Source organism: Equus asinus, chromosome 16 (genome assembly GCF_041296235.1).
Source record: "Equus asinus isolate D_3611 breed Donkey chromosome 16, EquAss-T2T_v2, whole genome shotgun sequence".
NCBI lineage: Eukaryota > Metazoa > Chordata > Mammalia > Perissodactyla > Equidae > Equus > Equus asinus.
The window spans coordinates 20,250,415-20,264,921 of NC_091805.1; the positions used below are offsets into that span (position 1 = coordinate 20,250,415).

Consider the following 14,507-nt stretch of genomic DNA (forward strand, 5'->3'; position numbering starts at 1 on the left):
ACCAGCAAGAAACCTTATAGTCCTGGCTCTATTCCTGTCTGAAAGTCACTAGGTTATTTAACTGATAATGTAAATGTGTGTCAACTAAAAGATCTGAGAAATTGATTCTAACACACCCAAGTAGGATGTGAGAGGATCCACTTTATTTGGGGGCATTTGTAAAGTTTTGAAAGGCTTCTCGTTGTTCATGAATGAATAAACAAGAAAAGCAACAACATGGAGCCTATAAAAGAGAAGATTAAAAGATAAAATCACAGCCTTCAAGAGGAAGACAGTGAACTTTTGATAGAAAATATTTGGGGGGGGTAAAAATAAGATATTATAGATAGTATTTGTGTTGAATTCCTAAAAATTTCAAGTGAACATTGAATCTGTGAAATAAAACATGAAAAATAAGAAGATAAAACAAGAGGCTAGGATGAAAAGAGAACTGACTGAGAAGCAGGAATAGAAAAGAAGAGCAATAGTGACATGATAAGGGAAGGTTATAAGAAAATGAACCTGGCATTTGCAGAATATAAAGCTGCATTAGAAGCGTTAAAGAGCAAAATAATCACTACAGGAAAATAAATTAATGGTGTGAAAACTAGCTTGATAAAGCCTACCAGAATGTAGGGGGAATGGACAGGATAAAAATTATGAGGTGAAAACTATGTTAGATGAAAGTAGGAAACTCTACAAATTGAATGAATAGTACTCCTTCAAAAAGGATAATGACTAATAGAACAGAAGCAATAATAAAAAACATGATTCAGAAAAACTACTTAGTTGAAGAAAACCTGAATCTACAGATTGAAAGAGCTCAAAGAGCTCATTGTATTTTGACAAAGATTAACAAAAACACCAACACTTAAATATATCTGATGGAAGTTTTGATTCAAAGATAAAAAATGAATTCCACAAACATCTAGGTCTCTTTGCATCTTACAATTTAACACGGAGCTTGTCTTTTAAAGAAAAAAAATCCAAAAATTGGAGATTAGATAATTTGAAAATTCTTCTAAAGCAAAAATTACTGAAGATACAACAGCACCTAGAAATGCTGAATAAAATATAACAAGCATCCCTTTAAATGAATAGCTAAACTTACAAGAATAGAAATCCTCAATGTGCAAAAGGTGAAATGGTAAATGAAAACCAGGCTTGTAAAGGGGAGCATATTTTGGCTACCCTGAGGAGACATTCATACCTCAGTAACCAAAGGGCTTTCGTTTTTAGTGGCCTCACAGAGACAGAAGACAAGGTCTTTGATCCATAAACTTGGGATTTCTTAGACTCCTAAATAAAGCCTGAATCCTCAAAGGATTGTAGCCTCAGTGAAAGCATAGATTAGAAAATAAAACCTCTCCACTGACAGAGGGAGAAAATAAGGAAGCTTGTATTTCTTGGCTTAGGTTCCTGGGGACGGGGGAGGTGTGTGTGCGCGTGTGTGTGGGATGCCTCTCCTGAGAATTTGTAATCAACTGCTTCTCCTCCAGTAGATTTCAGGGTTTAGTCTGTATTAACTGTGTCGTCTACGAATGGCCAATAAAATAAAATACATTATTGTTAACAGTCCCAGGCTAAGTAACATCCACTGGATGCCAGACAGAAGCTAATACAAAACATATCCTCAAGTTAAGCCCTGCAGGTTTCTCACAGATAAAGCCCCACTGAACTTTGAGTTCACAATCCAAAATCAAAATAGATACATACACACACACAAACAAATCTACTACAAATGATATTCAGCAGGTACAATAGAATTAGACCCTCCAAAGAATGTCGGAGAGTAGAATTGTCACATACAGGCTACCATTTTAAATTAATAATCATGTTAAAAAATATATGAAATAAGAGAAAAAAGTTGTATGCACCTCTAAAATAGCCTCAAAATATCTAAAACAAAATTGACCCAATTATAAGGAGAAGTTGTAAATACATAAGATTTATAGATATATAGAGAGAATCCTAGTAATTGAAGAGCACACAAATATATAGAACAGTTAGAAAATTGATTTTACAACTAAACATATTCAAAATATTTTGAAGAATTGATATATATGCTGTGGTCTCTGACCACAAAGCAATTAAGTTTAATCAATAATAAAAGACTAATTAAACAAATGAACACACACAGATGTTATGTTTGGGGATGTAAAAAATTCAGATAACTCTCAGGTCAAGAATTGGGTCATAATATAAATTTAAAATTCAACTGTGCATCAAGACTTGTGGGATGCAGCTAAAGTAGATTTAGAGACATATTTTTAAATGCTTATATTAGGAAAGGAGAAAGACATTAAGTAAACAAGTTAGAAAAAGCACAGCATGGTTAATCAAAAGAAGAAAAACTAATAAAGACATGAGCAAAAATCAGTGGAATAGAAAGTAAAGACACAACAGAGCCAAAGGTTAGTTCATGGAAAAGACTTAAAAGAACTGATTAGAACTGTACCTATTTGAGATTTAATCATAGTTAAAATCTTTATTCAAAACTTAACAAAATTAGGACTGGACAGTTTTACAGTCAAGTTTTAAGAAATACTCAAAAAACAAAAATTTATGTCTTGTACAAAATCTTCCAAAGAACTGAAAAGGAGGAGATATTCTTAAATTAATTTACTAAGTCTAGTGTAGCTTTGCAAGTAAAGTATGGGAAAAGAAAATTAGTTAGAAACATTTTCTCTAAAGTTAGGAACAGGAAAAGGGTGCTTATTATCTGTTTCTGTACAATATTGCACTGTTAATCATAATCTGTACAGTAAGACAAGAAAAAGATGGAGGGGACAAAATTGTCATCATTCACAGTTGATATGTGATTGCCTTCATAGAAAATTCAAGAGACTCTACCAATGTCATTTTAGAATTAATAAGAGAGTCTGGCAAGATTGCCAGGTAAAATCAATACGTAAACATGAACTATGTGCTATACATTAGCAACGGATAGTAATTTTTAAAATTATCCCCTTTACAACAGCAACCAAAGTTCTAAAGAACCTAGGAATAAATCTAATAAAAGAGTGATTAAAGACATTTAGGGGAAAAAATTATAAAATTCTGAGATATATTTACCTAATTCTTAACAAGAAGATATGATTTCATACCCATTAGAAAGTTTAATAGTAACATATTTTGTTGAGGATAAGGATCATCAGGGATATAGTACCAGTATAAATTGGCACAACCATTTCTTGAGCCACTTACTACTATCTAGTTAAGTTGAAAATGTTCATATCCAGTCATCTAGGGATCCACTCCTAGCTCTACACTGTCTGCTAATAGGACAGAATATTTGAATTCAGAATCAAATGGAAAATCTTTAGCATGGGATTGTGGTAGATATAATATTCCTCCAAGAACAGGTCTCTGAACAATTAAGGAGGTAAAGTGCATTTCAAAGATTCCCTGGGTCATTAGTTTTATGACTATAAATTTAGTTTAAGTTTTTATTACAAAATCCTATAGGGAACATCTCCAGTCAAACATGGCTTGGATGGCCTAGAAAATCCACGGCATCCCTAGATAGAGAGCAAGTTGGGAGAGAAAGCATGTACATGTGATTAGTTGTGAATGAGCGCTATGTGGATTCATAGTGTATCCATCTGTTCATGTAGATACTAGTAAAATAATTAATGTACGTATTTCTATTATTTGATCATTTAAATATATGTCTCACCAAAAGTGTTTTTTTAACAGTTTAGTGAAACAGTCAATTATACTGTTCACTTGTAACCAAGACTTGACAAAGAATTAACTATTAAGAAAGCATAAGGAGAGGAAAGAAGAGTAAAATAAATATCGCAATAGGAAATGTGGCTTTTATGGCCTATTATATTTCCAAACATTCATTCATGTGTGACTTTGTGCAAGTCTGATACCTTAGAAAATAAAAGTAGACATGGTCTCATCCACTCTACTGCTCAGATACAATTGCAGTAATTAAAGGTTTTTTAAATACCCACTATCATTTTTAAAGTTAAAGTGAATTTGCTTTGAATGAACATGCTTGAATATGGTGAAGCAGATAATGTGTCTGTTCAGCAAAGTGAACACAATTGCTCCCCAGATTAAAAGGATAGAATACGATATTTCACTAACGCTATTCCAGAGTAGGGTTTTGGTTGATTAAAAAAGTATACATATCCAAAGAATTTGTTATAATCCTTATATAAAACACTGTTGAATATGTATGCTCAAGTATTTTTCATTCTGTTTCTATGTGTAAATATACTAATGAACATATATGGATGGGTAACTTATTGTGAGTATGTTATTTTATGTTGTTTAATCTGTTTATTCTTTTTGATCAAGCACGCAAATCATCAGAAGCATCTGGTAGGAAACCACTTTTTACAGAATAATTCTGTTGCTTTGTTGCTATAAATTGGATTTTATGAGTTATTTTGTGGCAACTAGAATGTTTTATATTTAGTTTATCGAGAATATTTGTAGTAGAATGTGTGTGTTGGGTGATATTCTTAGAAAAAGCGAACATAGAGCTCTAAAGAGGTGAGTGTTTAAAGTAGGGGTGACAGAGGACAGACTATTACACTCTACTAGATTTATACTTCCCAGAAGTTTTGGAAGGGATTGTACTGTTCTCTCATATTTGTTGGTAGAACTTGGTGTTTTCATAGGTATTTTACCCCAGTTTTCATCCTGTTTTGTGCTTTCTGATACACGCTAAATAACTCTTAAATACAATAATTTCTTTATTAAGGTAAAGAAGGAAGATAAAAAAGTTTAACTACAAAGAGGTTAGGGGGCCCATGAATTATAATCTGTTCAGTAAAAAAATTTTAAACTATTATTACCAAAAAAGATACTATTAAGAAACATATAATTTCTTATAGGACCTAATACTTGCTCTTTCCCTAATAGAAAATTTTAGAGGAATAGCCCCTCTCTTATACCCTACATAGATAGTTATCAAGGTTTAAAATACTCAAGCCTCTAATCCCCACCCATATCTCTCTTTACTCCATCTGGCTCCCCTCTTCCTTAGCAAGTGATCTTGCTTCCTATTTCCCAGAAGAAATAGAGTCTAGCAATTGTGAATAACTCAGTTTACTCCTGTTCCTTCCCACACAAGGAAAAGCATCACCATGGCAAACAATTACCTCCATGATTGAGCACCTTCTTGCTGATACACGTCACCACCCACTGCTGCTGTACACTTCTACCTTTTGCTGCAGCAATTACAAGTCACTTACCATTTCCTGGATAAACAATGCTCATGCCTTTTATACAAGATCATCCCAGCCCAGAATGTCTTCTTCCTGAACTTCATCTGCCAGAGGAACTCTTTATTTTTCAAGATTCAGCTCAAATGCTGTGTCCTCTATTATAAATAGCCTTACCTTACTACCCAAGAATTTTCTCTTTCAAGCTCGTTTGGCACCTTATAATTTCCTTAGTTGTAGTCCTTATCTCATTCTGTTGTAATGGTTCACCTCTCTCCCCATTAGCTTCTCATCTCCTTATAGTGGAGATATGTTTATTCTTTGTATGTTCCCAGAGTCTAGCTCAGTTTCTGGCACCACTAAACAGTACTCAATAAATGTTGTTGAAAAGATTGTTAAACCAGCACCAAGGAAGTAAAATGCCTGAAAGATTTACTAGTGTCTTTCAGAAGGGAGTTAACAAAGTGCTATAATTCAAATTGTCTTTCCTATAGTAGAGTTTCAAATAAATAACAGAAGTACAGAAATGGTATTACAATAATTATAGGATATGTATTTCAATATATGCTACTTAATATTATTAGCACTATTGCTATGAGGAGTTAAAATTTTTCTTAGTTGTTTTAATGAGAATTAGAATGGTACTGATTTGGGCACTAAACAATAATTATTGATTTTATTTCTTTACCGTTTAATTTTAAAATGTTCTGTTTGAATATGTGCAGTCAGATTATTGAGTTTCTGCATTAATATTTTATTTCTGTACATAATATTCTAAGAAAATGTGTATAGGTGATTTCATGCTAATATGTTGTTTTTATGAGTGTCATTTAATCATTGTTTAATTTATTTTTTGGATACAAGCTTGCTCCTCTTCAGAAGTATCTGGTAGGCAACTACTTTTTAATAAAACAAATGTTACCTTTAAGACTTTTTATTCAGTTGTTTGCAAGTTGTTCTGCTCCCCAGAAATTTATATTTTTATAAAGTATGCTGAGTTAATAAAATATTTTAGTTGATGGAGAAAATGGCTTGTTGAGTTTTATCTATAGAAATGATGTATATTACAGTTCCTTGTGTGATATTTTAGAGACAACAAATATAGCACTGTGAAGTAGTAGGAGGTGTACAGGGTAGCAGAAGACAGGTTACTACACCCCACTTAAATTAGATAACCCTGGTTAATCATTGGTTTTTGAAAGAAAATATACTGTTGTAAATTTTGAATAAAACAGCTAATATTTTAATTGGGTATTTTCCCTAGGAAGTTTATATTCTATTTTGTTTCATTTTCTGTTTGTTTCTTGTCTATTTTTCTGACATTCATTAAATAAAAGTTAAGTAAAGTTGTGCTTTTATTGTAAAAGAGGTATAAAAGAGGGAGGTGACATCTCATTGCACAGAGGCTCGATAACTCAACATCTGGAGTAGTTGTAATCTATATAGGAATAGATTTCTAAACTCTTCTTACAAAACATGAATGATGACCTCTTTTAAGCAATGGATAATGGCATACTATAACTAACAACATGCTCTTTTTATAATAAACAGTAATCTAGTTTACCTAACACAAAACCCAAAAATGCCTAATAAATAAATTTAGTAAACGTAGTTAGTGAAATGTTATTTATTATAGAATTATCTGAATAACATGGAATAAAGATATGCCATACTTGAATTTTTAATAAATTTTCCTACTGTTTAAAATGAACTTTGTAATCCAATTTTTAAACTATGTCCTGTGGATAAACATATTCAAAAATATTTTGAGAGTGATAAGAATTGTTTCTTTACGTACTTGTGGAAATGCATAAAAATTGTCACTTTATTTCTTCTTTCTTCATCTTATAAATGTGGATAAACATTCCTACAAACCAATCCTGGGTGAACATGTAAATTCTTTTGGTATGCTCATTTCTTTAGAATGCACCGTGATTAGACTCCTTAAATGATACCAACTGAAGAGAAAATAAATTTATTTGGAAAATAAATATAATTGAAATGTATACTCCTGGGAAGAAAGTGAGTTAGTTTTTGGTGTGTCCTTCTCATTTTTATAGTACCTAGTTTGCTCCATTACTGACCAATACAGAACAAAATATATTTTCAGAAAAATCCTTCACTGAGGTATTTTTTCCTAAGGAGAGTTACTAATCGCTCTTTGATGCTTTGTAGATAAGTACCCATGATCGCATAGCTAGGAAGTATTGGAGCCAATATTCTAATTCAGATGTGCTAAGCTCCGAAACCTGTGGCTATTTCAGGATATCACAAGGGTTTAAATGGTAAAATATAGATATGGCTTATGTATTAGAACACAACAAGAAAACTAAAAAATTGAGAACTTCAGGTATATTTTATAGGGAACTCTGGATTGAATGTGCTGCCGTGTTTGAATTTTGTCTCTCTCTCTCCTACCACTCATTTTATTAATTAGCTGCCAACACCTTATGCCAGTGGATAAAAATTTTGGAAATAACCAGAGAAAAGCATTTAGAAAGTTAAATTCACCAGTGACTTTAAATGCAAATAATAAAATAATAAAGTGCAAAGCAAGTATGTGTGGTTCTGGATTACCTGTTGTTTTAGAATCATAATCCAGCATATTGTGAAAGATTTTATTTTTGGTGTATATATTTATAAGATGTATATTTTAGCTAACTTATATTTTTACAAAGAGTTAACTAGGTTCATCTTTGCATCTAAATAGTGCACATATAAACTAGAGATTTCGTATGTGTATATATATACATATATGACAAAAAAGTGTTTCAGGAACAGAATTTTCTTGGAAATTTAATGACATTATAATTAATGCTTATCCTTACTCTAAAAGGGAACTGAAATAATTGAAATAATTGACAAAATTTAATATCTTTGATTCATACCCTTTTCTGATAATTTTCAAATAAGACCTTTATGAGAAGTATTTACTTTCTACAGTGCAACTTGACAGTAAACTTGGGATATTGATGAGTACAGAGAATATTTCAGAGAATTTCCTCAATATCCTATTAGTGAATGAAATTAAGTAGCATTTGAAATTTTTCCTCCAGCTCATTCACTAAGCAGGAAAAAGGAAATTTTCTTTCAATTTGGCAAATACTACCAGTCCTTCCTTTGACCAGTTACTTTTTTCTTAACTCCAGATCCACTTAGCAGGAAGTGACAAGAGAAGCTGAAACAGGATGTTAGGGATATTTTTTTCTTTCCCTGATTCTCTTTCTTGTCTCCAAATTATCTATACTCATGCAGGCATCTGGAGAGTTTATACTGCAACTTGATGTGCAAGTTCTATAAATAGAAGATAACTAAAAATATTTTTCAAAAGAAATCAGAGGTATATTTTGGAAATCACAAGTTGTTGTTTCTTAAAAGCCACAGTTGCATTTAGCAATAAATTATGTTTGTAATTTACTTCATAGCTGACACTTCTCAGTCAGTGCCATGTGCAGATATGTCTGCTCCACACACACACACCCCAAAAAAAAATCTTGCTTATAAAACCACTCTTCAGTTGCAACTAGTAACTTGTAGAAGTAAGATGACTTGAACCATCCTGAACCTGAAGAAATTGTAAGAATTTTCCACCCCCAAATCCACCCTTGGGAGGAACTAGATCATATTTGCATAATTATGTGCAATTATTTGATTCATTGTTTTGGTGGATGAGATTTTCATACAATGGGAAGATTCTAATTTTAAAAATTGTTTTTCTCAAATTTTCTACAAGTGTTTTCAGATTATTTTACAGCAAATACAAGTGACAGTTTATATAAAGTAGTAAAATAATGTCTTCAGAAATGCGCACTCTAGTGTTACTTAAAAACTAATGTCTGCTCTTGGTGTCATCACCATTTTGAAGTCTCAAAATGTTTAGAATGCCAACAGCCTTTTTGGTTAGTCACAGTGTTTTGCCAAAGGTATTTCACTGGGGATAAAGGAGGAAAAAAATAATGTGTACCTTAAAATGCCTCTCTTTAATACCATTACATCATTAGATGATCTTAAAGAATTTGTGAGCCCCTCGCTTCCACTTTTAATTCTGTCTTTTCATCATCATTATCATCATCACTCTTAATATTTCTGAAATAAATGCCGGTGTTCCCCTCTAAGTTCACTTTAGCCTTTTACTATTTTAACATTATTTAAATCCTGCTTTCTTCTTTATTTATAGATTCAGATGTCAGAGAAATATTGGGAACTTTGAACAAAAAGAAAGACTAAAATAATTACTTCTTGTGTAGTCAGGTTTTGCTCTCATAGCTAACTATAGGAACAAGGACACATTTTGTTTATGCTGTTTAAGGTCTCTGGAATTTTTTTCCTATTATTTATTTTTAAACACCTGAAGTCGTCTTGTAAACAGAAGTCATTGTTAACTTTGTGGAAAGACAGTGAAAAAGAGGAATCCTTTTAAATGATTCATATTTAACAAATCTAAAAGTTCAAACCACAGCTCTTTGAAATAATTTGGCTATTATTGATCACTGTATAAACACCTAGTTTTGAATTTCTTTACTTTAGTGTACATTTTAAATTAGGTATTCAGACATTTAGTTTTGCTCCAAATTTAGAATGAGATTTTAAGCTATTTGGGTTTTTTGTTTGTGATGTATTCTGTTTTGTTTTAAAGTCTTTGTGGGTATCCTTTATGTGTTAGTCTGTGTTTTCTTTCCCTTTTCTCTCTATCTTTAGTAAAGAGAACACAAATCTGATAACATAAATCCTTATACCTGAAAACAGCCCTTTATCAAAGTTAATTACTGTTGAAACCCCACAAATCAACAGGTTCACATTCTCCAGATGGTTTTAGTTCTTATGTTTAAAGCCTCTGTTAATATAACTGCTGGCTTATTTGTATATTGTTAAATATTTTTTATATTATTTCTAGGTATGTTTTCAGGAACAGTGTTTTTATTATTAGATTTGAAATTATCAAAGTGGTCTTCCTGTAGAACAGTTATTAGAGATTCTTAGAAATTTGAGAAAGTGTTTGCTTCTTGTTTATAGAAACTAAATAGCTCTCTAGTGTATTATGGTTGTGAATACATGTTTCATGGCAACCATAGTTGACATGTCTGTGTTTTTTAAGCAAGTATATTTATCTGTAATATGTGTTCTTACAAGACGAAATTTGTTTTTTTTATATATTTTCAGTGAAAGAGTTTCTAGCTAAAGCCAAAGAAGACTTTTTAAAAAAATGGGAAAATCCTGCTCAGGTAAGGAATGTTTAAAATTTTCTACAATTTAAAAATCCTGTGTTAAGTAAAATCATGGTTCTTGCCTAAGTAATTTACTACTTCAGAAACTTTAATTTTCAAGTAGCTTTAATAAGTGTAAGCTTAGCATGGGAATTTTGCCGTAACATTGTTTTGATTTATTAATAAATAATTCTATGTATACCTAAATTGGAGAAGGAACTAATTTTCAGTATAATAACTGATTGTAAATTTTGATACTACTTCCAAACTGCTGCAAATTCTTGATGTTTTCTAATTTATGGTAATTTTGGTTTATGCCTTTGATAGCATATTTATTATTTTTATTAATTACAACAATAGGGATCCTATTGTGCAAGTTTCAAGTTCTTAATCACAAATACTTGGCTATTAGCAACATACCAAGTACACAGGGACCCATTCATAAACGTTTTGATGGAGTAAGTTCTATATAATTTAAGTACTTTAGATCTTAACTACGATCTAAAAACTATGTATAAAAAGAGCCAACTATGCTTGACAAAAAAATTTCTTTTCAAAGTTATAAATAATTAAGGAACCTAATAGTAGGTTGAATTTTTAAAACCTTTTTTCCTAGCACAAAAATTTTATTTCAAGTATTTTTTCACTAAAAAATATTTAATTCTAAATAATGTTATGTTTTATGAAGATGCCATCATTACCAAGATTTATAGCATGACCTGTAATTTAAAATGTAGTCACTCTACTGATTACAAAAAGTTAGACATCTAACATGAATCTTTAAGGGAGGTGAGAAAAAGATGGCATATTTGAATGAAAAGCAGTGACAGGCAAAAAGAGATGATCTGTTGTCTATTAATGAAGTTGGTTTCCATTATTTAGTTGTCAACTATATTAAACATTCAGTACATCTGTAGTCATAAAGCCAAAAATTAAATATTAACCCATAAAATTAAATAATTCAATCAGAATTATAATGAGTTTTTTCTTTCTTCATTGATACAGAATCTTATGGCAATTTAAATTATTGGAAATTTGAAATTAAAATATGATGAAAACAAGTTTCATAAGTAAAAATTTAGAGTTGCTTGCACTCTCTGTAATGGTTCAACAAGAAGCTATCGTGTGTCTCCAAAGGCAAGGTTTGATTTGCAGTAGAGATTAAATCCAACTACAGGGGACACCAGTAGCTAGCCAGGTTCCTCACTTATGTAAGACTCACATTGCCTTACCTTTTTCTCAAGCTAAACACTGTTCAGACTGCCCCTTGGAAATATTTTCTCCAAGATTTTCATGGAGATCTTCGTAATGAAAACTTATTAAACAAATGGGTCAACAATCACTATTTGTTGCTATTTAGCACATAATTTATTCCTAGTAATTTTCATTTTGTTGTGGCAGCAACAAATTCAATAGATTGATGCCTCTAATTCTTTGCCTCTATATTATAGTCAAAGCCAAACAAAGATGTTTACTCATAACAAAGCATCTATTCAAAGAGAAAAAGAGACTGATTATTGTTTGGGACTCTGACTTTGGCTATCTTTGTGAGAATGAGGAACTCTTCTTTCCTTATTGTTACTGTTTTAACTAATACTGGGTTATTATAACATCAGAGAGAGAAAGCCGATAGGATCTCTTATGCTGTTATTATCTAGTTCCATAAGCTCGTATAAAGATAGAAATGAAGTAAAACAGTGCTTTCTTCAGAGATAACTCTAGTGAAGGACTCTGATCCCTCGGTTTATGCGTATTACAATTATTTGCAAGTGCACTAATACGGTATGGCTTCCATGATTGTCTTTGACAGTATACTTCTGGTCAGTTTGTAATTATTTAAATGTGGAATGAATTTATTAGAAGTTTAATACTAGGAATTCATATTGGAATATGACCATTAATATTTCACCTGAGGATCTTGTTTTCTCCCATTACTATTATGCTTTGTTTTGAAATATAATTCTCTTCTCAAATATTAGAGCTTTTCTTATTCAAAGGGAAAATAGAGCCAATAACCTAGAATCTCAATAGTCTTTTTGTATTGTTTTTAAATGAATAGTTATAAATTAAGTTATTCTCATTATATATCACTAAAGCTATTATAATTATCATAGTCTTTTTTTGAGAAATTCTAACTTTAAAGTTTATTTTATTTTTTCATGTATATGTAGAATAATGCCGGGCTGGAGGATTTTGAAAGGAAAAAAACCCTTGGAACAGGTTCATTTGGAAGAGTCATGTTGGTGAAACATAAAGCCACTGAACAGTATTATGCCATGAAGATCTTAGATAAGCAGAAGGTCAGTGTCTTTGTTGTTTTTTGCCTGCAGGATAAACTTCAGTTTTATCAGCTAGATTATTAGACAGATGCGATATCATGACTTGCCATTGACACCTGCAAATAATTTTCTTGTTGCATTTAATTTGCATTCTTATTTATTGTGACTGTGTGATACATAGTTAATAGTTTTAGTATATGCGGGTACATTATTATTTCAATAATTATTTATAAATAATAGGTATCTGTATGTTCACTAACAAAATTTTGAATTCGACACATAAAGAACAGGCATCTCTACTACATTCTGCCTTGTGGAAAAGTACAGGGATCAATTATTTGATTCTTAGGTTGAGGTAACAGAAATTGAGTGATTTTATTTTGACTTAGTTTAATTGACAGTAGAAGCCCTCTTGTTTAATAGTACTGAGTTTGGTTCATTTAAATGCAGTTAAAGCAGGGAAAAATGTGAAAACCTACATACTATAAAAAATATCAAATCATTATGCTGTATACCGGAAATTAATATATTATTATATGTCAATTATATCTTGATAAAAAATTAATTAAAATAAAAAGCAAATGTTAAGTATTTGTCACATATTAGTGTATCTATGAATCAAGGTGTCTGAATTATTCATGCTTTAAATACTAAGCTTCTGTTTTCCTAGTAATCACGTACAGTTGAGGGAAAGTAAAAGAAAAATGGCAAATCTTGATTTATTATCTTATAGATATTATGTTCCCAAGAATGACATTTTGGCTTACTGGGATGTAGATCGGTACTAAACTGGTAGTCGGGGTTACAGATAGTGGCCAGACTAATGCTGTCCAACAGAAGTATGTTGTGAGCCACATATATAATTTCACATTTTCAAGTAGCCACATTAAAAAAAGTAAGAAGAAATAGATGAAATTAATTTTAATAGATTTTATTTAGCCCAATGTATCTAAAATATTACTGCAACGTGTGATTAATATAAAAATTACTGAGGTATTTTACCTTCTTTTTTCATACCAAGTCTTCAAAATCTGATGTATGTTTTACATGTACAGTACATCTCCATTTGGATTAGCCACATTTCAAGTGTTAAATAACCAGACGTGGCTAGTAGCTACCATACTGACAACCCAGCATTACACTGGTCAGAGGTTCCAATCCAACCTCTACTTTAAAACAAAAACCAAAACTAACCTCTAACATGAAAAGGAGTAATGGCTTAAGTCTCTCTAAAATTAAATACACCTATACACACATTAGTTGTGCGTCTTTGTCTACTGCCTTCTTTCACATACCTTTTTTTTTTTTTTTTCCCGAGGAAGATTAGCCCTGAGCTAACATCTGCCAATCCTCCTATTTTTTCTGAGGAAGATTGGCCCTGAGCTAACATCTGTGCCCATCTTCCTCTGCTTACATGTGGGACGCCTACCACAGCATGGCCTGCCACGCAGTGCCATGTCTACACCCAGAATCCGAACCTGCAAACCCCAGGCCGCCTAAGCAGAACATGGGCACTTAACCGCTGTGCCACCAGGCCAGCCCCTCACATATCTTTTCTAACTGTGCTTCTTGAAAAACAGTCACTCTGTCCACTAACTCACTTCCGATTCATTCTTCAGCCCTCAGTTTAGCTGCCTCCTTGTTCATCTCCAACCTCTTGCTGCTCTATTGAAATGGCTCTGGCAAGGGTCACCAATCCAGTGGCCTAATCATCAAGTTCAGTGGATTCTTTTTGCTCATCTTATGTGACTTTATTGGAGCCTATGGCTGTGCTGACCATTCCCTTGAAACTGTCTCATTCCTGGCCTTCTGCATCCCTATGTTCTTTGGATTATGCTCCTGCCTCTCTGGGCTCTTGT

General features: G+C 32.0%; 1 protein-coding gene across 7 annotated transcripts in view; it reads left to right on the plus strand.

Annotated features, from left to right (window-relative positions):
• PRKACB (protein kinase cAMP-activated catalytic subunit beta) overlaps positions 1 to 14,507 on the plus strand; it is a 132,161-nt gene that overhangs the window by 83,186 nt on the left and 34,468 nt on the right. For 4 of the 7 annotated variants that reach the window (XM_044749063.2, XM_014830100.3, XM_070486680.1 and 1 more), the window contains exons 2-3: positions 10,326 to 10,387; positions 12,541 to 12,669. In XM_044749063.2, the coding sequence (XP_044604998.1) occupies positions 10,326 to 10,387; positions 12,541 to 12,669 (191 nt within the window). Of the gene's footprint in view, positions 1 to 4,293; positions 4,318 to 6,029; positions 6,054 to 10,325; positions 10,388 to 12,540; positions 12,670 to 14,507 lie in introns of all 7 variants that reach the window. The other 3 variants (XM_014830101.3, XM_014830102.3, XM_070486679.1) reach the window with 2 other exon arrangements.